We start from the raw sequence: 23,838 nt of genomic DNA on the forward strand, positions 1-23,838 counted from the left end.
AGTTTGTTATTATGTCCACCATTATGATTAAGTTAATCAAGTTAGCTTACAAGGTTAAATGCCAACACCACTGTGACACTTTGTTCATTTTGTCCCTCAGAGCACACTCAAACTACATTTGTTTCCATGACACTAGGCAAAAAAAAAAGCTGAATGAAGATAGATGCCCACATAGTTATCTAACTCCCAAAAGCTTTTTTTTTTTTTTTAAACTTTTTTTATAAAAATGCAATGTGAAGAAAACACTTCTGCTCTACAGAATTATGCCAAACTGTACCTACCTGGGTGAATGCTTCTTATTAAAGACCCACTGGAGCCTTGACACTCACACATGGCTTTACTTAGGGTTTCTTGTATGTGCTCATTTCTCAGGACCTCTGCCTGTTCAAATGGTATGGTGTTTGTTAAATGTGAAATTCCAGATACTGTACTAATCTTACTCATAATATAAAAAGAACATATGAAGAAGGTTAATTTTGAGAAAAAGGGATTTCAATGATGAGGGTGCAGAGCAAAATGCTGTCACTCTAATAACAGAGGTTTACAAATGAGAACATCTTAAAGTTGAAATTACACATGCGCGCATACACACTCATACAAACACACACATACACGCACACGCACACACACACTTGATAATTTGCATGCAGACATAACATACAATCATTGATTGGGCAGAGAAACTGTTTCAGAGCATAATAAACTAACAATAAGGGTCCTGCTAATACTTACATAAGAAATATTGCTAAAACTAAAGCTCAGAACACACATGATCACTGCACAATCCTCTTACTGCTTTAACAAGTTTATGCAATAAAAGGCCCACCATTGTCCTGGGTCACAGCTTCTGAAACAAAATGTAATTAAGAAACAATTTCTGTGCTTTGATTGGCTTTTACTATTTATTGCTGTGCGAGAGAATGTTTGGCTATTTATGTTGTCTATAAAATATTGTTATAATTATTGTTTATGCTGCCCTCTTGGCCAGGTCTCTCTTGAAAAAGAGATTTTAATATCAATGAAACTGGCCAGGTCTCTCTTGAAGAAAATATTGTAATCTCAATTATATTTACTTGGTTAAATTTATTTGGGTAATAAATAAATAAATAAATGCAATCACAAACACATCATTTTGTAAATAAAGCATGACTGTAACTCCATACATAATGCTGCCTCTGAAAAGTACTTTCAAACCTCATTGCAAAGTTCAGATTTTTTAAGTGCTTGAAATCTTCAGAACTATGTGCGCTTACTACCACCTAGTGCTTAGATATTAGCCTACAGTCTACCATGGAAATGCACCCTCACAGTATAGAAATGAATTCAAAACAACATTAAAAGTCAATGCTTATATACGGATATATTCTTTAGTTTTAAATTTTATTATAAATAATTTCAGCCTAATATTTTACTTTGCCTTAAATAACTAATGTAGGGGCATAAATGTGTCAGAACCATAAATTTACTTTGGTAATCAAATTGGTCATCAATCAGTCAAAAATATACTTGAGATTATTGACCTTGAAGTACCAAGGAAACACATCTATACAGATAAAAATGTATTAAACATCTCAATAGGCAAACACATCCTTGGAATGCACATTACGGTATTAGCCGTCGACTTTCATCAGAGCCAGAAAATAAATTGATTAAAACGGTCAAGCAAGCATTTCAACAGGCTAAGCATGCCTGATGTATGCAAAACATCAGATTTGACTTGACTTTTCACTTAATTCACAATGTGGTTTGACATATATGTGGCAGGCTACTCCTCCTTTTAAAGATTCAATTTCCAGGCACAACAAAACGAACAAACTAATTAATTGCACCGTCTTTACTAAATCTCACAAGAGCCACACCGCAAACTAAAATTACTGGAACAAATTGCCACACGACTGATAATTCACTATATTAAACAACAGTTGCTGAATGGAATTTAAGTGTTGAAAAAAGATGAATGAGCATTTTTTAGAAGTAAAAGGTGAGGTAGCGAACATTTAGCAGAACTCTGGCATGTGTTTAACTTAGTCACAGTTTAGCAAAAACCAATACAACTGCTTAATTTGAAAAAAGTGCCCCAATACAACTGTCTAATTAAAAAAAATACTCCATAAGTAACCCATTAAACAGAGTTCAGAGCAAATCCCTCCTGAACTTTCGACATATACGTGTTGAACTCTGGTGATCATCAGTGAACGCTTACGATTGGTTAAATCTTGGAACATTTGTTGCTTACTGGATTATATCAAACGCCCCTAGACGTTTATTGGTTGATCATACTACTCTATATTCATTGAGTTTTTTTTACACAGGTCAGCTGATGAAATGACATGGCATCGGGCCGGGTGGGAAAAGGTGTACAGCTGAAACTCTGAAAATCTTTTATTTCCACGAGACTGAGGCCTGGTGTGTAGTTAGCTAAGCCAGTCGTTTTAACGAATACCCAGCTCTAAAGCTTGTCGGTCAGTTATTTAAGGCACACATTGGTGAAGCCCAACTAAGACGTATATACGTGGAATATCGAAATGGGAGAGGAAAACCACATAGAGAAAGCAGAGGAAAACCACACAGGGAATGCTAACGGGGAGATTGTTTCGGAAAGCGGTGAGAAGTACTACTCACTTGAAGAAATAAAATTGCACAACACGAGTAAGGACGCGTGGCTTATAATCCACGATAAAGTTTACGACATCACAAGTTTCATGGAGGAGGTAAGCAGACTATAAATGCCTATCGTGTCTTGTTCGAATTAGTGTTACTAGTTAGCTTGTTATTTCACCACTGTAAGTGTAACCATAGTTACATGGCCAGTTAGCTAGCTAGCTACAATCAAGGGCAGTCTTGGCAGGAGGCGTTTAGCTACGTGCCTAATGCTAACTAGTGTCGACGAGTCGATGGTTTTGAATATAGGTAGTGCTTAACTAGCATGCTTGCACCCAATTCGGATAGACGAATTCTTATATATCGATAAGTGACTTGATAAAATATAAGGTGGTACGTGCTGGCAGTCAAGCTAACTTTAGTAGACTATCCGTATATAGCATCGCCCATGCCTCTCGTCTCTTAGCGAGGAAGTGGCTCGTTGGCTATCGTCATTGATACAGTATGTCATACAAGCCCATTAATTTACCTAGGTAACGTTATTAGTTAATTTAAACTAAATTAGGTGATCGGTAGAAAGACTGATGAATGCATTTACGTAAATTGCTCATAAAATATTCTAGAGGAAGTTTTATTCAAACTCATGGTAGCTTCTAGTCTAAAGGTTGTTTGCTAATGTGTACCTCTAGGTCTAAAACAAACATAATCGCATGACGCTCTTTGTCTTAAAAACTGAGTATAATGTCCGAATTTATAGATGTCCAGTTCGCTAGATGTCCAGTTACTTTTTTACGTTGATGTAATAACAATATTAGTTATCGATACTGTTACATACTGACAGGCCCCTTTTCACTTAGCACGATGCTGACTAATTTTTGACTGAATTGACTACAGCTAAATAAAGATTTGATCGAGTTCGAATGATGCTGTCTTATTATACTTTTTTTATTAAAGAGTATTTGAAATTGTGTTAGATTTAAAAGTAAACATTTTGTTTGTCAAGAAAGTCTACTTGGTTGATTCAATGAGATAGAACACCTTGTACGGGCAATATGGCGTCGTATAATTCTAGTTAATCTGCTTTATGTAGTTATTCATTAATTGAAATACTTTGTGTTGTGTATGGTTTTAAAAGACATTGCCGATCACTATGACTGAGCAACACCTAGCCTTTAATCATTTGAATAAAGAAGATTATGCAACTTTAGCTACATTTCCATACATTTTATTCCATTCATACAGGCCAGGGGTACGAGAAAGCAGCAACTTTACATGCTCAACGATGCAAAGTAACAAGCTCCATACTTCCAGTTCCAGTTGTCCAATTGCAGTTCACTGTCTTTCTGTAATGATATTGACATGTGCTGACTATATCCGAGATAACGCTGTATCTAAATGGAGTCATTCTTGATCTTGTGATAGGCTTGATCTTCAACTTGCAGGCCTATGTGAAGCCTTACTGGTGTCTTTTGGGCATCCCTGGATTTTGTTCATATCAGTGTTGATGTAGGCTGTATAGGGAGAAAGCTTTTGGCTGCGGTGGTCGGTGACATCACTCTCTGTAGGCCTGCAGTGTGGCAAGCAATGTTCATGTGACATGAATCTGCCACTATGGTGAGCGTTGGTGAGCCCAACGTCCAGAGACATGTTGTGAAGAACATTACAAGTACAGTGAGAGCCGTCCCTAGATTTTTTTTTTGGCCCAAGGTGTAAAACATTATTTGTGGGCCCCTCCAAAACCTTGGCACAAATGTCTAATCCACAGTTTGTATTTTGGCAGTTTTACTATAGGGTGCGAAGCTTAGCAGTGCAATTTGTGAATCATAGAATCGGTTGTTCTGAGTCAGTGTGTAATTGTTAGCTGGAAAACATTAAGCAGTCCTGTGTACACACAGTCAACACAAAATTGTGCAAATGCAATTTTGATGCATTTTAATGCAAATCAGTCATCTACTGTATCTCATGGGATCAAGCTTAATTTTAAAGTAATTCTGAATTTTTCTTTTGCATTTGCAAAGAGAGTGTTTGGCTGGCCAAACCAGAAGCTTTCCCTTGGTTTAATCCCATTGAGGTCAGCTTTTGGTTCTGTTTGTGCTGGGATGCTCATTTCTGGTGTCTTCAGCACCCAGGTGGAGAAGAAGTGTTGCTGGAGCAAGCGGGTGCGGACGCCACAGAGAGCTTTGAAGACGTCGGCCATTCCACAGATGCCCGGGAGATGCTTGAGCAGTACCTGATTGGCGAGCTGCACATGGTACCCGCCCATTTCTCTTGGCTGTCGGTTACTTTGTGATTTTTACCAATAATGGTGTTCTTCTGCAGAGCACAAAGTCTTTTGACTGGTCATTCAAAAGATTGCAAACCAAACTTTCTTGTCTGATTTATGAATACTGTCATATAAATGGTCTTCAAAGATCAATTTGTTGCTAGTAATGTTGCTAGTTGCTTTAGACAAGATCTGGGCTCTGGAAAAAGTTCAAAGAAGAGCAACCAAATTAATTCCTGGTATGAAAGATAAAAGCTATGAGGAAAGACTAAAGATTCTTAAACTTGTCAGGCTTAATAAAAGGAGACTTGGGTGATTTGATATTGAGGCTTTAAATTCATAAAGGGGATCAACAAAGTGAACTACATATGATTCTTCAGGTTGAGTTCTGTTAGTAGAAGGAGGGGACATTAGCAAAAGGTAAATTCCAATACAGACATTAGGAAGAATTTTTTAATGCAGAGAGTAGCCAATGTGTGGAATAACCTGCCAGGTCATGTAGTAGAGGCAGAAACTCTGGGGATTTTCAAGACTAGGCTTGATACAGTGTTCGATACTATCTAGTGGCAAAAATGGCCAGCATTGTTGGGATGAATAGCCTGTTCCTGTCATTATGTTATCTGATGCACATAAGATTGTAATCTAAGTATATTTATTTCTATCTGTTCTCTTGATCATGAGGAAGTTGACGGCCATTTATTATTCTCCTATATACACTTAACCTTTTAATACTTTTTTTTAGGATGACCGCAGAAAGGAAAGTAAAAAGGTAAGACCTAATACTATTTGTGTTTTTTTGCTGTGATGTAGTCAGCCTGATTATGTAAATTACAATGTTTTTTTTTTGTTTGTTTTTTTTCTTTCTCCATAAGGACGTATTCATTACAACTTCAGGAGGAGAGGGCAAGTAAGTTTAAAAAAAAAAAAAAAATTGGTATTCGAAAACAATGACATTGGCATGCCACCATATTACACAGACGAATGGAATTTTAAAATAACCCTAATCCCCATTTACAAACCTGCCTCTTTAACAGAGATAGAGCGAGAGAGATGCCTTCCATTCATGTCATAAATAAGGCATGCAGCACTGACTGACTTTGTAGTAACTTGCTGCATACAGCAATGTCTGCCTTGGCTTAAGTTGGTTCACTGACTGACAGTTTTTCTAATGTTAAAATTTGCTTCAAGCTCCAGCTAAGGATCAGTAGTCTTTTAACCAATGTAGGGTGCCTGCTTTTTGTTTTCCGTGGAATGTGTCCTTAATTTTTTATTGGCTTTAGAATTTATTTGCTTGTTTCACAACCTGTGCATTATTTGCTAGGGTTTTTATGTATATGCTGCTTTTCTATGGCTAATCGAATGTTCATCGCCTTCCCTCCCTCTCTGCTTGTAGTGCGTGGACCACGTGGTTGATACCCACCCTGGCTGCTGCCGTGGTCGGCCTGATGTACCGCTACTACACCCTGTAGCACCAGTCCTCCTGAACGTACCACACCCGTCGTGACGGGCCTTAAAATCTGACCGTAAACTCTTATGTCCGGACCCACAATGCAATGCTGATCTTCTGATCCCTCGCCCCGCTGGTGAGGGGCGGGGACAAGGACGACATCCTCTCGCATCCGCTCCAACCCCCCCCCCCACATCCGCTGTAACCCAACCCCCGCCCTCGACAGAACAGGTAGTGCTGGAAACCAGCTGCTCTGCCGCACGACCTGTGCTCTCTCCTGCCACGCTTTCTGCCCCGCGGCGACCCGTCTTACTGAGTCACATGGGAGCAGTCAGTCCAGCGGCTTAGTGTGCGTGTCCTGTTCCTAGCAACTGGTTCCTCAACTTTGGGGAAGAGTTGACAGGCTTGTTGGCTTTCATTGCTGGAAAGTCAGGAGGGATAATTAAAATGGACTAAAATCAGGAATCACAGGTTGTATGCATAAAGGAAAATACATTTTTGTCATTGCAGTCATCTTTTTATTGTGGGGTGCACAATATGTTTTTGCCACATCCTCTTAATATATCTAAATGTCTGTTGAGTGTACAGTTCAGTGCTGGGCCCTTCATAGTGAGTTTTCAGTCTGTTTTTAAGCCTTTTTTCATGTTAATTTTATGACCTTGTTCTGCAACTGGAAATAAGGTATGCAAAAAAGAAGGTCAGACTCGAGGTAAAAAGATTAATTTGAGGTCTGCCATTCAGTTATAATCATGCTCCTCCGTGGGAATTGCAGCCAGCCATGTTTAAATCTTGCTTCACATTCCACAGACATGTAAGATATCTTGCACACATGTTGGAGGAGTGTCCTTTAAGTTTACAAAAAAGATATTCACCTGCGTCTTGTATTGTTCCGGGTGTCATTTAAATGTTTAATTATGACAGTTTCCCACTTTAATTTAACGAGCCTTGTCGAAAACTTTTTAGATTTGTACAGAGTACCTGAAAGAACATACTATTGCCATTGAGTTTGTAAAATTGAGTGAGTATGAGGTTAAAAGTAAATTAAAAGTAATTCTTAGTGTGAAGTTCTGAAACGATGATATCTGGTAATGCAGGCCTAGACGTTGGCTGTTGGGGAGTACTAGTTTTTAGCAAAAACCACAATTTGAGGTTCAGCAGCTTTCTGAGGTACCGCCTTTATGGTGAAAAAGGATGCACTGTTTGTTTTTCCCTTCTGTTAAAATGAAATAAATGTTGTGCTGTAGCTGATTATCTTTTGCATTTTAGACTTTTAGATTAATGTAATTGATTTATAACTTCTTGTCAGTCTTTGGGGAACAGGAACCATATGCCCAAAAGTTGAAGCAGCACCAAACCACAGAAGTGACATGAAGTGGTTTTTACTCACACTAAATAAGTAATTGTATTAGTTACATTTTCATCAAATATCTTGGAAAATAATATTTTAAAAAAAATAAAACACCCAAGTGTATAGCTGTAATAAGCTACAGTTAATAGTTCGCCCAGAATGAGGCCATACCAAGATAAATATTGGGCCTGTACAGGAAGGAAGAAGTTATTTTGAACTATGCTTGGAGCAGCTGTAAGGATGATGGGTACTGTGCTTTGAATGAATTGCATGGTTGAATTAATGATCAGCTGCATCTTTATACATGCTTAATTGAGTAATTTATGCAAACCCTGTTTATAATATGAATACATGCATATTGCACAGTATGTTGAATTGTCTCTGCAACAAAGAGAAATGTCTTTCTTACACACTTTTTCAGTATACATTGAATTGTTTATGGGGGGCACCAGGTTGCTTTAATCAGGTTGGTTTCAGTTTTGTTGTCCACATGAATTCATACTTCCATTATTGGTTGTAAAAGAGCAAATAGCTTGCTATCCATTTAAACAAGGCCTCAAACTCAAACTTCATCTCTGTTTCAGATCACAGCGCATACAGAACGTACTGTATTGTCTGTGTGTGGTGTGTGGCAGATTTTAAACCAGGACAATGAGCTGATGTTTTTTAAAGATACAATTCTGTTTACGATTTGTTACAGCTGTTTGCTTATCACCAGGTAAAAATGGTCCGTGATGTATTCACGATAGAGAAGGTGCACTGTACGGTCTGGTTGGAATACATTTCCCTGCATTTGTCACTTATGTTCATTTTATAAAATGTTTGAGGTGACTGATGTTTTGTATCTTGGCCATTTCCCTGTTTGACATTGAATAAAACTGCTGTAACCAAGTAAATTATATGAAAATGGAACTCAGGTTGCTTTGATGTTTATTTTTTAAACTGAAGTTTGTCAAAAAAAAAAGTTTTCCATCCATTACTTTCACCAAAAATGTTTGAGGTCTGTTGTGTTGCTTTCACCATAAAGCTCATTAACATTTTTACATTTATTACTATACAAAGTAATTTTATAATGGGTTATGCAGCTTATCTATACACATTTTATTTACCGCACACACAAAGATTTGCTTGGAATAAAGTCAGTATACAACCTGAATGGCCAGTATCACTACAAGACCCAGAACAATCAACATACTCAAAATGCATGGATGTAATGAGTGCATTAATTCAATAAAAACAACTTGTCTAAGCAAAACACATTTATTCTTTTTTTTTTTTTTTTTGGTTGAGTATTAAACAAATGCATACTCCAATACAAAAATCTGAATCATTTAGTAATATGTACAAACAGTTTTTCTCTTGGCAAGGTACATATACATGTGTACCAGTGGCATGTACATAAAAAGCGAACAAATTCTGCTGTCATTACAGTAAAAACAAAGGTAGTACACTTGCTCATTGAAGGTACCTGTCATCAGTACTCCTTACGCACCATTTGTTTGTTTTTTTCCCTAAAGACAAAACAACCCTTACATATAAAGATAAAATCACAACATATTAAAGGCAGTAGTGTAATTGTACAGTGAAATGTATTAAAGAACAATAATTTGAATATTAGTCTGCATAGGTAAGATCAAATGTTTCTTAAGCATTATTATGGAACAGTACATACTTTCATATGATGATAATGTTTGTAAACACAAAACAGAAAAAAATATTTCTGCCATAAAAGGTACATTCCACTCACACAACTATATATTAAGTACAAGCTGTACCTTACATATGTCACTTCTAAAAAAAAAAAAAAGAAAAAAAAAGCATTACAACTAAATTAGCTGAAAATTATTTTGTTCTAAAGTTATACCTAGTAGCTTTTTGCAAATGCTGAAACATTAGATGCATTTTACAAACATGCTGTATGAATTTCATCGTAACAAAATAGTGGTTGACAATACTGAGTACGACATACCATTTTTATGTGTGTGTACTCAAAGTTTGAGACATACACATTTAATTTTGCCCTGTTCTGTTTCCTTGAAGTATGAATGGTGGCCCTGTGCCATCATTAGCGCACTGAGGCTAAAAAAAAGCGTGGTAAATCACAGGTTGACTATCAATATCCATATCCATATCCAGAGGCACTCAGAAGGCTAGCTCAAGTGGTTGGGAGGACAGAAGGGAATCAGTAGTTATAAAAACGCTGGCAGGGCTGCTTGTAGAAGCCGTATCGTTTCACGGAGGGGCAGAAGCGTGTCTTGGCGAGGTTCTGCCTGCAGAGGGCAGTGTGGGTCAGCGACCTGCGCTCCACATGCACCCTGGCTCTCTGGACTGCGCGGAAGTGGTCGGCGTGCTGTAGAATGCTGCCCCTGCAGGGGATGGAACGCCCAACCGGCACAGGCCTGCACAGGGTGAAAGAACGCCGTCAGGCTCCTCCCACACGTCCCCTCATGAACCCCCCGAGTTTGGCCATATGATGCAATCCCGGCACACTAAGAAGCTCGAGCCTCTGGCCGTTTTTACGCAAAGGCTGCGGTGGTTGTGTCACTGACATTATTGAATATTTTGGATTTGAGAGCCACATTACTTGCTCACCTGGCAGAATCCTCGTCTTCCTCTCTCTCTTCATCAGACCCAAGGTCATCATCCTCGCTTCTCTGGCTGCTCAGTTGGTACACGGACATACTGGGATGTTCGATGAGCAGATTTTCCAGGGGGTCCACCTCGGGCGGGGCCAAGGCATTCCCCTCTGTGTACACAACGCATCCTCAGCACAAAAGTGACTACCTTATCTTCGATAAACTCAAGTGTTTATTTCAGACACTGTTGATCATATATTTTCCAAAGCACAGACCAATACCTCCTCTTCCAAATTCACTGACCAATGAAGATAAATTTACAGTCTCGGCTTTGACCTTGAACCCACTACCCAGGCCCTTATTTCAAGACTAAATAAACCTAAGCAATTTTTCCAACATAGTTTGGGGATCCCCCCCCTCCCAGCAAAATTAGAATTTTGTGTTCTCACCATGAACGTTGATTATGACCCAGTCTCCCTCTTCAAATTCGATCAGGTCTTCACAGCTTTCGTTGTCCTCAATATCATTGACATTTACAGCATCCTCGTTGCCGGCTCCAAGCAGGGCAAGGACTTTTCTGATCATTGTCACAACGGCTTTTCTCCCAGACTACGGGTCACAGTAAAGCTCTGCAGAGCAGACAACAAAGGAAACAGGTCGCCCTCTTGTGGTACATTTTGAAAAGGTACATCACACAGCATTCATATAGGGAACATCAGGTACACCATTTATACCCCTTACATGTCTTTAATTAGACAAATGATATGTAAAATATAGCATGTTGTGTGTAATTAATACACATTAAAATGTTGGAAAGCGAAGACGGATCTTAAAAGGCTTCGTCTCCACCACTGAAACTAGATCCAGCAGCAGCTTGTATAATACCCCTTCCAGCAGAACGTAACATGCTGTACTTTATTTTTGACCTGCTAGCCAGCACTGGTCAAGAATAACATGGCTTTGGCAGCCCTCAATACTTGGTCTCATTTTTCTCCCTGGAGTTATTTTTAAACATAAGCAATTCCTATCCTAATTTAGTTTGTTAAAATGAATGAATGAATGAGTAAATAAGTGAGATCAAACTACATATCTCTCTCTCTCGCTCTCTCTCTCTCTCTCTCTCTCTCTCTCAACATCAAGCAATAAAAAATATGTTTCTTTCATTGTATTTCTTAGCTGTGTCTATATTTGGACATGGCTTATTTTGCTCCCCTTTTCAAATAAATATAAAATAAGATTAACTGAGCAGTTGTCATTATAGGACATCAGATCATTAGGGACTTTCCGAATTTGTAGATCGAGCTTTGCAATTCCGATTTTAATTGACCGTGATGGAATTAAAAAGGGGTTGAAGTCAAATAAATAAGTAAATCAATTAATCAATAAATTATTAAATAAGTCCCATCAGAGCATTGACGTTTCCGCAAAGGCAAACGCCACTGCTGTTACTTCTGTTACGTCTGTTTACCCAGACACTCCGGATGTCTTCGCGCACTTGAGACTGTCTGCATGTTTGGTCAACAGCTGATAACCAGCAGATGCAGCATAACAGCGAGCCAATTACAGGGTGCTAAATATTTCAAACAACTAAAAAAAAATTCGATATTCATATATAAGAAAAATACTGCTCTACAACAGCAATAACCTTTGGGATCTCATAATCGACAAACATAAATTAACCTACTGTTTTTAATGGGATTTTAACTCGCTCACGTTTAAATCCTAATTTAACAGTTGGTAAAAAGGTAATAACCCGTACTGAATGCAGTTTACTCAAATAAATGCATCTTACGTTGAATTGTATTAAATTACACAGACGTGTTTTTGTTTTCAAGATTATATAGCCAATAATGGGATGCGTTAGTGCTGGCCCGGGCATGCACAGGGCACTTGGCACCTGTCCCATAATGGAAATAAACAGAGTAGACCTAGGCTGTCACAGGCTCCGAACTTGGACAGGAAAGCGCGATCAGCTGTTGCACTGGTGACCTTTCATAAAGTAATCAGTGGGCGTCCTTATGAAAACTTGAAAGAAAGAAAGTAAAAATCGGCAATAAGTAGGCTATGTAAGGATTGGATTAAATGCATTGTGTCTACTATCATTTACAGCACCACTCGATGCGTAGAATCAAGATGCAATATCAACAAAAAAATAAATGATTGTCATAAACAACTGACATGTCGACATTCAAGAGCAAACTGAACTATTAAAGACCCGGAGTGTTTCCCCCCCCCCCGAGTCGTTTATACTAAGCTGAACTAGACAAAGAAAACAAGCACCAATACAGTTAACCGTGTAGCCTACATAAGGATGCAGACAATAATGTGCACACTTCTAAACGTAGGAAACGTAACGAATCAACTACCTGAAAAGATGAGAGTGGGTATTTTGTTGAAAAGTTGTATCCGAACACTTACATTTCAGTGTTCTGTTCCCATGCACAGTATTGAGCTTCAGGACTTGTTTGTGAACAGTGTTTTGTGTCGGTGCTGTCGTCACTGGGTTTTAAACATCGTCACTTAATCCCTCCTCTTAAGGCGGAGCATGCACAGGAATGAAATTATGGGGATGTCCTGTACTCTTGCGAGCTCAGCTGATCTAGAAATGGGACGTTAAATGGCCAAGCAAGATTTGTCGTGTGTAAACTAGAGAGCGTAAGATAATCTTAGATCCATTGTTAAATGCTTAAAATTGTCATATCCGCGCCAATTTTATTGCGCATGCCCTGCCCATTCGTTGCATATTATTTTTTTGAATTTTCGAACCGGCAGTGATCGTTATACCTTGAGGACTTTTGCCGTTGTTTACATTAACTCTTCTTATTTTTCTCACGGTTAATTAAGTTCTCTTGTCGCCAAAACGATAAATCAGATATTAGCCACACATGAAAATGTAATTTAAAAGCACATCACTCTGTTGGATTGATTGGGATTCTTGGAGCAGGTTATGGAACAGGCTCCAACGACGATTTAAGAATACATTTTCTATTCTTTTTTTTTTGTCTTTTGAAAGAATCAGATGTTAAACAATAAAAACTGTAGATCAATTTTCGACAGTTTTTGTCCAAAATGACTCATTGTCTGAATGTACACTAAACACTGGGAATAGTTGCAATTCGATCATATCAATATACCACACACTTTGGCAGAAGTAATAAAAACACTTTGTACTGTTACCAAGGAGAATATTTATATCCAACTTTTTTAATTTAAATTAAAAATTCTCATTTATACAAGTTTAGTTTTGCCAAAATACATATAATGCTTTGCTTTCAGGCCAAAGTGCTCAACGTTTGTCTCATCAGACCCCCACATCACCTTCTTCCAGAAGGTCTTAGGATCTGTCACATGGCTCCTGGCAAACTCCAGTCATGAATAAATGTTGACCTTTCTCAGAAGTGGGTTCCATCTGGCCACTCTCGGAAGATACCATATCTGTGATGTGCTGAAGAAATCGCTCTCTGGATAGTTTCATCAATATCAGCCAACAACCTCTGCATGTGAAAGACCATAGTTTCAATACAGGATGAATTCTGGCACTGTTGAAACTGAGTGAGATTACAGACACTACAGGGATCTTTCACACCATTGACACTATTAGGGTTTTTAAAAAAATGTGTTCTGCAAATATATTTTTAATCATTATGATTTTAAAATATCATTATAATAATTTGATATTTCAGTTATTTTTATTTCCAGTCATGTTTATATTCAGTAATGATTTTGCATGTTATATTTTCTTTTTTACTGACGTACTTTTCCTTATGATTCATAAATCGCATATCTTGAAAAGCAGGTGGAGGAAAATTGGTGAGGACATGATCATAACTCTCAGTAAGATGTTTTGTGAACTGATGTTTGGACAGAGTGATTTATCAGCTCTTTCTGTGGCCTCCAGATAAGCGCGTGCATTGCTGAGCACGCTATGGCAGCTGAGGGCAAACAGACTGCAAGCTTCAGGCAGAAGTGAGTTCATTTGCCAGTGTAGGCTGCAGTGGTTACTGATGAGTATTGACTCAATGAGACTATTTTGTCTCATTAAAGCCTTTGTTACCCTTGGTTGAGGTCGTAAAGGTGCATCCAGCAGGCTTGGGGTTTACACCATTCTACCAAATGCACAATATTTTCTTGCAGGGTAAAACTGGCTTTTGCCTGAGTGGTGTTCTTTTGTCTGTTCATGGGTTGATTGAGGTCAGCACACAACTGGGATGAATAAAGAATCCTGTTTGTGCCGCCTCTTGAATATGGTGAGCCCCAACCCATTGATGCTTTTACACCCTCTTATGAAAGTCCCAGGCCAAAAACACACAAGAATACACTGTGTTCCTGGATCACAGTCCGTCTGGTTGGTGGGATTTGTCAGTCTTTCACTGAATGTTTGGTTAAACAATTTAATCTGAAGACAAACATGGCTGCTCCCACAAGCAGAGATCCTCAGTGATCAATGGTCAATGGAACTTAAATGAGACAAATTAAATCAGTGTCCTGTGGTTTAGACAGTATTTTAAAAATAAACTGACCTTGCTCTTCCCAGCAAGGTATAAATAACTAGGAAAATGACTATAAGGTGCTGTTCTCCACTGTTGAGTTTGCACCACAAGCAGCTATACTATGAACTTTGTCCAAATGTCTGGGGAAATAGTTAAAGAAGGTAGAAAAAAGAATAATGAAAGTGATCATTCTAACTTCAGAAAACAGCATGGTGGAAACTGGGATTTAGAAAAGTTCTTTAACTGCCAGATATGACAGAACACGTGGTTAGTGTTGATTATAGACTGTTGTAATTCAAGTTGTCTTCTGATCCTTTGTGCGGTCTTTTCCTGATTGTACTTTCAAAAAGTTGCTAACACGTTGCAATATTGAAACTACAACGGTTGTCGCGTGCAGGCGGGCCACTTGAAGCGGGGAAACTTGAGTGGTGGTTGCCAGAATACAACCGTTGTTGCAGTTTCAATGTAGCCACTTGTTAGCAACTTACTTCTTTAAAAGCACATAAAGCTTCGAAATTCGCTGTTGAGATATTAATGGGTGTAATTTATCTCGTAGAACAAAAAGTGAAATTCTCTTAGACTTACGTTACCACAGACCTTATTTTATGCAGAAAACAAAATCCATATGGAAGGGGAAGAAAGCATTCGAAAACTGCCGAGGGAAAACCATGGCTCAAAAATGCGATCTCACTTCCATGTTAGGACTACAAACTGTAACACCCCGGAAGTATTGTTCCCGAAACTTCCGCTTCACTTCCCTATGGTTGAAGAAAATCAGATGGTGGTTTAATGTGTCGATGGTAGCACAGATACGGTTCTGTGGTTGGTAGACTAGACCATAGCTAGTGTGAACGGTACGCGTGGATTTCACAGAAGTTGTGCGCTGCTAAGGTAGACTACGTCGTGTAATTTAAAAAGTCACACTTTATCCTTTCATTTATTGAAGTACGTTTCACTGAGTTTCTTTATGTTACAAATAGGAACGACTGGCTTGCTATTTAGCGTTAGAGTCAGTTAATGTCAAAGATCAAATGCTGCTGTCTTGGCAGCCGAAAACGAAAAGTACAGCCGCTGGATAAACCTAGAAAGTATTACTTCTGCATAAAGCTAGAAAGACAGCTAACGCCAGTTACCAGTAGAAGTAGAAGATTGTGTTCTACACTGGAAATAACTGAGTGAAAAAACGAAGGCTGAGAATACTGCCTTCTGTTCTGACAGGTTTAAAGAGAAGAAGGTTGGCTGTTCAGATAACTGAAGGCCTTGCCCATGGTTTTGATTTTAAATATAGCGTTAGCCACACGTTTGGTAGGGATATTATAGAAATGCCAACTTACTGTCATATTTACTAACAAGGTGATACCTTATTAGCTAAACGTTATAATGACTTTTACACTTGTTGTTAAACAGGTTCATGTAAGCTTTAAGTTGGGTATCATTGTACTCCTTTCGGTTTTGATTTTGCATAGCATAGTGGTATCGTTAACTTTAGGTAGTATTACATTTAAGAGAGTATATTTTGATATTTTACACCTTTAAAGCCTTGGTTTGGGGAATTTTTTGTCCGCTGTATCAACACAAATCATCAGCCGGCCAATGAAATGCTAGTGTGATAGTGTAGCCTCCTCATCGGCCATTAATGATTAATATTCGTATTATTATAATGATTATTATTGTGTATTATTAATGTTTGTGTTTTTTATTATTAGTACACATTTTAAATCCTTAATAATATAATCATTATTTTTGTGCCGTGCTACTTAATGAGAAGTTAACGTGTTTTATCACTAGCCTTGTCTTATGTAACTAGCAGAGAAGTTACTGGGAACGTGTTTGAATTATCGCCCGAAGAAGTTAAAACTGCAAGGATGCCTGCTAGAATGGATGACGTCATGCGACTATGTTGCGAGCTGTCTGCTAACCAGCAAATGAAGGCAGCTGTGAAGAATTCTGGGAAGGGTGCAATGCTGGCTGGGGCAGTAGCATTCGCGGGGGGGCTGATGGGAGGTCCTCCAGGAATTGCAGTAGGTAAGTTGAAGGGCTCTAGGTATAGTTCTGTTTTAGTGTACATTTTCCATTTGTGCTTTACATACCCCCAGACCCCTATACCAGCCACTGAAAAGCCAGCTGATTGTCAGAAACTTCTGTAAGTGTCTATACAATCTATGATCTAAAATAAGTATCTAAACTATTTAATTGCACACTAACTAGCTGAGTTGATAAACATGCACTTATGCAGAAGTAACATATAAAAAAGCCAGCAAACTGTTCCTTTAAAATTTGTAATAATATAATAAATACCTTTCTTTGTAACCTGTATTGACAACAAGAAGGAACCATTTGCAAATTAAGCAGTAATACAAATAAGGGTTGTTAAGACTTCTTAACATTTTTTAGCACGAGAGTGTGTTCAGCTGTGACTCAGGTAACTGGCCTTCAGCTATTTTTGTGCTCCTGTTGAACACAAGTAATGCTTCTTAAAGGAACCGTTCACCCTAAAAAGGAGTGAATTCAGTCATTTTCTTGCCTCAAGTATTGTCTTTGTGAACAATGATAGCTTTCCGCGATGTCTTTTTGCAGATTTGATAAGTCCATATCTGTAAACGTTTTAAGAAGGCTGCCAAGTAATCAGTTACTGTATGTAGTACCTTTGGAAGTGCATTAACTAACATGGAAGCAAACAATCCACAGTTGTACTTTTGTTCTCATTGTCAACTTCTAATGATGTAGCACGTGTGTGACTGCATACCCACTTTAGCTGGTTAGAAAGGTTACTTTAAGAGGTTATGTACATATGTATGTGGTTGTAACTGCACCTACAGCCTTTTTTGTAATTTCTTTTTGAAGAGATTTTAAAGCAGAAACTTAATTGGATCTTCCCATCAGTAGGTTTCCATATATATAAAAAAAAATGGGCCCTGTGGAACTCTTCTGAAAATCAAATAACATCTATCATAGTTATGAAGTTAGCGAATATTGACAGATGTCATATACACAGAAGTGTGTGTATATAGCAGCTCCTTACTGTCCTCTCCAGTACTGTGACCAGAGACTGTTGAAAGCCGAGTGTCAGGTCTGGTATCCTTTGTTTAGGAGCCATTCATTGGTAATGGCAGGTTCTGGCTCTGTCTAGTTGGCTAGCTATGGAAAGGGAAATTTTGTTTTTGGGAATGACCCCTTCAGTGAACATGTTTCTCTTCAACATCACCAACATCTAGCTACTAAGTTCAATATCTGTGACTCGACTCGGCACTTTCTTCTCGTTTCTGTGGTGCAGGCGGTGCGGTTGGGGGGCTGCTGGGATGCTGGATGACCAGTGGGCAGTTCCGACCCGTCCCTGAGATCCTCATGGAGCTGCCGCCCCAGCAGAAGCAGAAGCTGTACAACGACGTCTCGGCGGCGCTGGGCTCGCTCGACTGGACCGACTGGGCCCAGCTGATTGCCCTGGTGATGGGGAATGCCACCCTCCAGCAGCAAGTGACTGCGGCTCTCCTCAGCTACGTCACCCGGGAGCTGAGAGCAGAGGTGCAGTACGGAGACTGATACCACTCCCTCCAACCTCAACTCCATAGTTTTACAAACATTTCTGAAAGAGAGAACACATCCACGTGCAACACAGGCAAGCACGGCTTTTCCTCTGATTGGAAGAGCACTCCTCCCAGTATGAAGAAGAGCAGAAAAAACAATCCAAACCCAAATACATATCGGACTGAGGAAAGCCTTATTCGTTTTCATTGAGCCTTGATTTTAAGAGGATGCATTATGTTTGGCCTCTAGTCAAAGTGCCTCTGGTTTACTGTGGTAAAATGTTTGCTTGTCACAAGCGAGTTGCAAGTACATTGGAAGCATTACTTTTATTAATGTGTTTTAGTACTGTGAAATTGGAGAGGGGTTAAATCAACAAATTAGCAGATAGGTTTATGTGGATTCATAACAGAAATATTTATTTTATGTGATTCAAATGAAGATCTCTTGAGTGAGTGTTCTCCACAAGAAAAATATATTTGTAGAATTGTTTTATTTTTGAATTGGAAAAGGTGACTGGTGACGGGTAATGTTAATATTACAACTAGACATATGCACCATAAATGCCTACTTTTGTACGTTAACCATACAATGGTTGAATAAATGTACACAGAGTATAATCATCCGTGCATTGATCAATAATTAGAGACCTATGGGCACAGTGGAAGCACCACTTGGACACCTAGATATTGATAAGTCAATGCTTGGCTTGAAAGTTTTAGATTTGCCCAACAATTCCAATGGATCATTGAATGGATTGAACATTCAGTGCATTAGTTTTCCTATTCACAACCTAGCCAAATATTGTCAAGACACTAGCCTTTTACATTCACTTTAATCTGTTGTTGGCCTTCAGTCTACATTTTATTATTGTTATTATTATTATTATTATTATGTAACATAATAATATCAACAATAAGCAAATTAATTAATGGCTGCCAGATGATTCTCAGTTTGTTTATTTGGTTTCTGCATCAATATATCTAATTATGGACTTGAGCGGAACCAAAATAGAGCCATGATGTTCTATCCTGGTCCTGGAAATTGTCCATCCTGCACTTTGTTGTCTGTCCTTCACGTAAGGCACATCAGCATTTTATGCATACCTAGTTACAGAACACATTCAAGGTAATATTCTGTAAGTGTGTGATTGCAGTGCGTTTCCATTAGTAAAATAATTAATTTCTATTGTTACTTTAGGGTTGCATGATATAGTGATTCTGGGGCCAACATTAATTCATTTAATATTTGATTTTTTGATATTGATTGATGTTTGCTGATGGTAATACTCTGTTTTACATTGTAGCACATAGGCAAACAGAAGCCAAGTTTCCGTGTTCTTGGGAGAAGTAGATGAGCTCAGGTGTCAATTTTTGAAGACAACATAATGCATTGTAGTTGTATAGCAAATAATTTCAACTTGTTTACTTTGAGAGGCGAGAGCATAGGTCTAAACAGCCACTGAGTTTGTATGTGACTTTCTGAGTTCGGCTTGTCAATGGCTATTTTCTGGGCATGATATTTTCACTCAGTTTGGCACATCGAGTGTGTCACCTTTGGTGCATGTATATTATATCATGGGTGTAATTTCAGCTTCTCAGTATCAACAGGTAGAAGGTTAAACTTACTGGGGTCGGCCAATACCAGTATGCCCCAGATATAATTGTATGACCCTGAATGATGCATTACTTTTAGTTTTTGATCATTTTTGCGAATCAATGCACTTGATGAAGAATAATCTGAGGCACTGCCTCAGTTACACTTTAGTAGACCACTGAATCTTGCTTATGTACGAAATTCTGAGACAAAAAAATGAGGAAAATAAATCTTTAAAAAATCTTGAACAGGCACTCTTTGTCAGATCCAATTGCAATTAATAGCTCAGTCTGATAGTCAATTGAGGTTTATTTAGCTGGATTGCCTTAAGGGAAGTGTTTCTTGGGGGAACCAGAAGCCAAGTAAGTGGAAAATGAAGCAGTCATTATAAATCAGAAAAAAACCCCAGAGTACTTGGAACTCCTGCAGACATTGAAACTTTCTTACATTTGCTTTGGAATTATCTTCCCATATTTCTTCCATGAGTTAACCTTCAACATATTGAGGAAATGCACAAGCACATATCTTTAATTGGGAAACGCTGCTTGTGTGATGTGATTATTTATACTCACTATGAATGACAACAAAACATAATATAATCTATGGTTTGGGGATGAATTGTGTTTTTTAAGTACCTTTTCACTTCCACTTGATGTCATGCAAAGTGAATTCTTTAAAACCAGGCTACTTAAAATATGTACATTGTAAAACACCTTGAATAAAAGAAGACAACAACTTGAATCGGATGATTAAACAAAATAAAATTTGGTTAACTTATTGCTGGTCAGTTAGCCACTCATCTAGCCAGTCCCTTAGGAAGTGGCATTCTCCATCGTTTGAAATGGACTCCATTGACTGGCGACACATAATCAGCCATTGAACTCTCACCCTAAGGGGTAACATTTTGCTGATAGCAAAGCGTTGCTTTTCAGTGGCTGAATAGTTCACCTTTCTGGATTGCTCCTTCCTGCTGATGTATGCCACAGACTATCATGCCTCTTTGTCATCGTGCAACAAAGCTTCCCCTCACCCCATATTTGTGGTGGCTGTTCATAGGATATAGTGGTTTCTGAAATGTTTTCAAGAGCTTAAGCCCCCGTTGTCCAGTAAAACTTTTGTCTTTGCACATAGGTGTTGGTTAGGCTATAGCATGCACCACCCCACTGAAACCCTGTTGCATACTGATGGATGACAATGGAAAAGCCAACATTAAATGTCTTGGGAAGGTTTTGGGCCATCATGAGCCACCACAATATCTTCAATGTGCCTTGGCATATATTCTACAAGTCACTGGAAATCTACTGGAGGGATGGAACACCATTCTTCCAAAAGCTATTCCCTCATTTAGTGTTTTGATGATGGTGGTGGAGAGCGCTAACACATCGATCCAAAATCTCCCTTAGGTGTTCATTTGGGTTGAGATCTGGTGACTGTGAAGGCCATAGCATATAATTTGCATAATTTTCATACTCATCAAACCATGCAGTGACCCCTCATGCCTGGTAGATGGGGGCATTGTTATATACACAGTAATATAAACGTGATGGAAAAATTCTCTAAAAATAAATCTTCCTTCTTGGTACCATTAGGGGGCAGCATCAGGCAATACAATGTTCATTATGCCTAAATGCCTCAATAGGCTGTTCTTATTGGTACATTTTATTTTCTGAATGTATTCCTGTATTTGTAAATGTGAAAATGAAGTGTGGGGAAAATAGACATTTTCTTGGCTTTTCATAAGTGAAACTATTTTTATAATGGTAATAATATCAGTTGTTTCATTTCGTACTGGGTTGGGAATATGAGGCTTTCCACCAACCAGAGAAAGATGGATTGGAAACCCTGGAAGCTAGAATGTGTTGGTGGTGTTTGATGTTTGGTGAAGGACAGTAGGAGTTTAATTCTGCTGTCACAAGGTGTGATAAGATTGACATGTGGATGCCATAGGTCCTGTTGCTAAAAACATGTGTCTTTGACATCAAAATTCCTGTGTGAAAATTGCAAAAAAAAAAAAAAAAAAATTGCAAAATGTCTATTTTTTCCATATTTTTTTTTTTTTTTTTACAATAGGAACCATACAAGTAAATGAGAATATGATAAGAATATAAGTAATGTCACTTCCCTCAACCAGGCGAATTTAGGAAATTTGACAATCGAGAGTTAACTACAAACTTATATGAACCATGCTTTAAACCGATTTTTTTCACAGTACTGCTATTCTGAATGCCCAACTGTGTCTGTAAATTTGGGATAGCTCAAACAACTCGTGGTAACAGATTGTGTTTTTGGAAAATGCCAGCTCCCTTGTCAGTACGCGAGCGTGATTCTGCTGGTGTCTGTGCCCCAAGAGGCCAGACTGTGTGCTTCCATGTGGCTCTGTCAGAGATGTTTTTGTACTCACCAGAGACAGAGCAAAGGATGCCAAACCCCCCATCTGTTTTTCCCACCCAGAGATAAAAGCCCTTTTCTCTGCGGCATCTGCCTTGGCACCAAGCAGACTAACCCCTGAAAAGTTTTAAGGATCTTTTTTTTTTCAAACTCCCACTTAATTGGCAAAGTATGTATACATCGATTGGAGTGCCATTTGTGAATTTATTGAAAATTAGGGTGGTATAAAAATTATCCTTGGCTATGTAGTCAGCCCCTGTTATTCAGGACACTTGCTAGCCTGTTGGCATCTCCCAGTCTGTCATATAGATGGGAAGAGCTAATGCATTATATTATTATCCTGAGGAATCCTGACTAACTTAATCAGTGGCTACTGATGTAAACAATAAATTCAAGCTGTATCTTGACATCATTCCAAGATTTTCTTGGCCAAATGCAAATATTTGTTTAATCAGTGAACCTGACTCTCCTTGAAGGATGGCACTCAATGATAAATCTGCTAGTTGAAAAAGGGGAGGGAGGGAGCGGGGCAGGGTGAGGGAGAAAGAAAGTTTGTGTCCTCTTGTGTGCAGAAAGCAAAGGGGAGGGGGTGTTTGTTCCATATTCAGTTATTCAGTGATGCACTTATAGTGAAGTAGCTGTGAAATTATGGTAGGACACCAACTGGTAGGACACCAACTGTTTCTAATCCCTTTTCTGCACAGTTTCAGTTCGTCTTGTCACGTTGTGAAAGGACGACAGGGGAGCTGAGGCTGAATGCTTTCATAACAGATTCTTGATTAAAGAAAAGCTCAAATAGGTAGTTGCTGGTCACACTCTGATGGCAACCTCTGTATCCACATCCCAATCAAGACTGAGTCACTGCCATAATGTAGCCTTTTTCCAAAGTAGGCTGAATGTTTTTGTCTTTTTACCACATGAGACATTTCTTTGATGCTGAAATTATGGAAAACATCCTTCAGTTTTAATGGGTAGTCTAACTTCCCAGTAAATATGCTGAAAACGCATTTAAAAATGGAATTGAAAGTATGAAAGTATTTCTCATTATTATTCACTGATTAGTTTAGAAGTTCTTCTTTTTCACTTCAAGGATTATTGTGCTTAATAGTGCAGAAATCCATTTTCTTGACAATGTCATGTTCTATCACCAACATACGGCACTTCCTTTATCTAATACACAAATGAGTAATGAATTCATAAATCCCTGCGACAACTGTCAACTTTCTTCATATGGATGTATAATTTTAGTCTCTATATGAGCCTTGTAATAGAAAGTACTATGCAAGTACTTGTACTGAAACTTCAAACAGCATTCATGGTACAGATAGAAAATAACTTAGTACAAACAATGTAATCCTCATCATTATCACCACCAATATAGCTATTGTCATAATCATCATCACCATCATCAGAAACATCTGACATTCAGTGTGTCACCACTGCATACAAGGCTCATTCATAATATAAAAGGTCCCAAGGGAGCTTGTGTGAACTCATAGGCATGCTCCCTCTTGTACATCTTCCCAATCACCAGACCCTGTTGACAGTGCACCAAAAATACCCTGCAGCTCAACAATGTGTCCTGACAGGGCTAAAAAAAAAAGAAA

The 23,838-nt window shown here is 38.5% G+C and overlaps 3 protein-coding genes across 7 annotated transcripts; 2 read left to right on the forward strand and 1 right to left on the reverse strand.

Moving 5' to 3' along the window:
* Window positions 1-2,297: 2,297 nt before the first annotated feature.
* Window positions 2,298-7,554, forward strand: LOC135255679 (cytochrome b5-like). Its single transcript, XM_064337184.1, has 5 exons — window positions 2,298-2,711; window positions 4,724-4,852; window positions 5,607-5,633; window positions 5,737-5,771; window positions 6,258-7,554. The coding sequence occupies exons 1-5, from the start codon at window positions 2,526-2,528 to the stop codon at window positions 6,331-6,333; spliced, it is 453 nt and encodes a 150-aa protein (XP_064193254.1). The 5' UTR covers window positions 2,298-2,525; the 3' UTR covers window positions 6,334-7,554.
* A 2,073-nt stretch (window positions 7,555-9,627) lies between these two features.
* On the reverse strand, window positions 9,628-12,765 carry si:ch211-260e23.9 (uncharacterized protein LOC555795 homolog). Of its 2 annotated transcripts, none has more exons than XM_064337183.1 (4): window positions 12,654-12,765; window positions 10,685-10,864; window positions 10,252-10,405; window positions 9,628-10,058 (listed from the first exon to the last, which is right to left on the reverse strand). In XM_064337183.1, exons 2-4 carry the CDS (start codon window positions 10,818-10,820, stop codon window positions 9,842-9,844), a joined length of 507 nt encoding a protein of 168 aa, XP_064193253.1. In that variant the 5' UTR covers window positions 10,821-10,864; window positions 12,654-12,765; the 3' UTR covers window positions 9,628-9,841. The 2 variants fall into 2 exon arrangements, with proteins under 2 accessions (XP_064193253.1, XP_064193252.1); XM_064337182.1 differs by having other exon boundaries at window positions 12,602-12,754.
* A 2,692-nt stretch (window positions 12,766-15,457) lies between these two features.
* On the forward strand, window positions 15,458-22,638 carry LOC135255680 (protein C19orf12 homolog). 4 transcript variants are annotated; one of them, XM_064337186.1, is made up of 3 exons: window positions 15,458-15,616; window positions 16,536-16,750; window positions 18,000-22,638. In XM_064337186.1, exons 2-3 carry the CDS (start codon window positions 16,591-16,593, stop codon window positions 18,263-18,265), a joined length of 426 nt encoding a protein of 141 aa, XP_064193256.1. In that variant the 5' UTR covers window positions 15,458-15,616; window positions 16,536-16,590; the 3' UTR covers window positions 18,266-22,638. The 4 variants fall into 4 exon arrangements, with proteins under 4 accessions (XP_064193256.1, XP_064193258.1, XP_064193257.1 ...); XM_064337188.1 differs by having other exon boundaries at window positions 15,463-15,616; window positions 16,514-16,750; XM_064337187.1 differs by having other exon boundaries at window positions 15,466-15,616; window positions 16,533-16,750.
* The last annotated feature ends 1,200 nt before the right edge of the window (window positions 22,639-23,838 follow it).

The sequence above is a fragment of the Anguilla rostrata genome, chromosome 5, assembly GCF_018555375.3.
Source record: "Anguilla rostrata isolate EN2019 chromosome 5, ASM1855537v3, whole genome shotgun sequence".
Taxonomy (NCBI): domain Eukaryota; kingdom Metazoa; phylum Chordata; class Actinopteri; order Anguilliformes; family Anguillidae; genus Anguilla; species Anguilla rostrata.

Excerpts from the sequence above, each read along its gene's own strand:
- LOC135255679 (XM_064337184.1), top strand. The coding sequence starts at position 2,526 with ATGGGAGAGGAAAACCACATAGAGAAAGCAGAGGAAAACCACACAGGG. Across the intron at positions 2,712-4,723 it reads TCACAAGTTTCATGGAGGAG|CACCCAGGTGGAGAAGAAGT; the intron begins GTAAGCAGACTA and ends TGGTGTCTTCAG. Across the intron at positions 5,634-5,736 it reads GCAGAAAGGAAAGTAAAAAG|GACGTATTCATTACAACTTC; the intron begins GTAAGACCTAAT and ends TTTCTCCATAAG.
- si:ch211-260e23.9 (XM_064337183.1), bottom strand. The coding sequence starts at position 10,820 with ATGATCAGAAAAGTCCTTGCCCTGCTTGGAGCCGGCAACGAGGATGCT. Across the intron at positions 10,406-10,684 it reads GGTCATAATCAACGTTCATG|AGGGGAATGCCTTGGCCCCG; the intron begins GTGAGAACACAA and ends TTGTGTACACAG. Across the intron at positions 10,059-10,251 it reads GAAGACGAGGATTCTGCCAG|GCCTGTGCCGGTTGGGCGTT; the intron begins GTGAGCAAGTAA and ends CACCCTGTGCAG.
- LOC135255680 (XM_064337186.1), top strand. The coding sequence starts at position 16,591 with ATGCCTGCTAGAATGGATGACGTCATGCGACTATGTTGCGAGCTGTCT. Across the intron at positions 16,751-17,999 it reads TCCTCCAGGAATTGCAGTAG|GCGGTGCGGTTGGGGGGCTG; the intron begins GTAAGTTGAAGG and ends TCTGTGGTGCAG.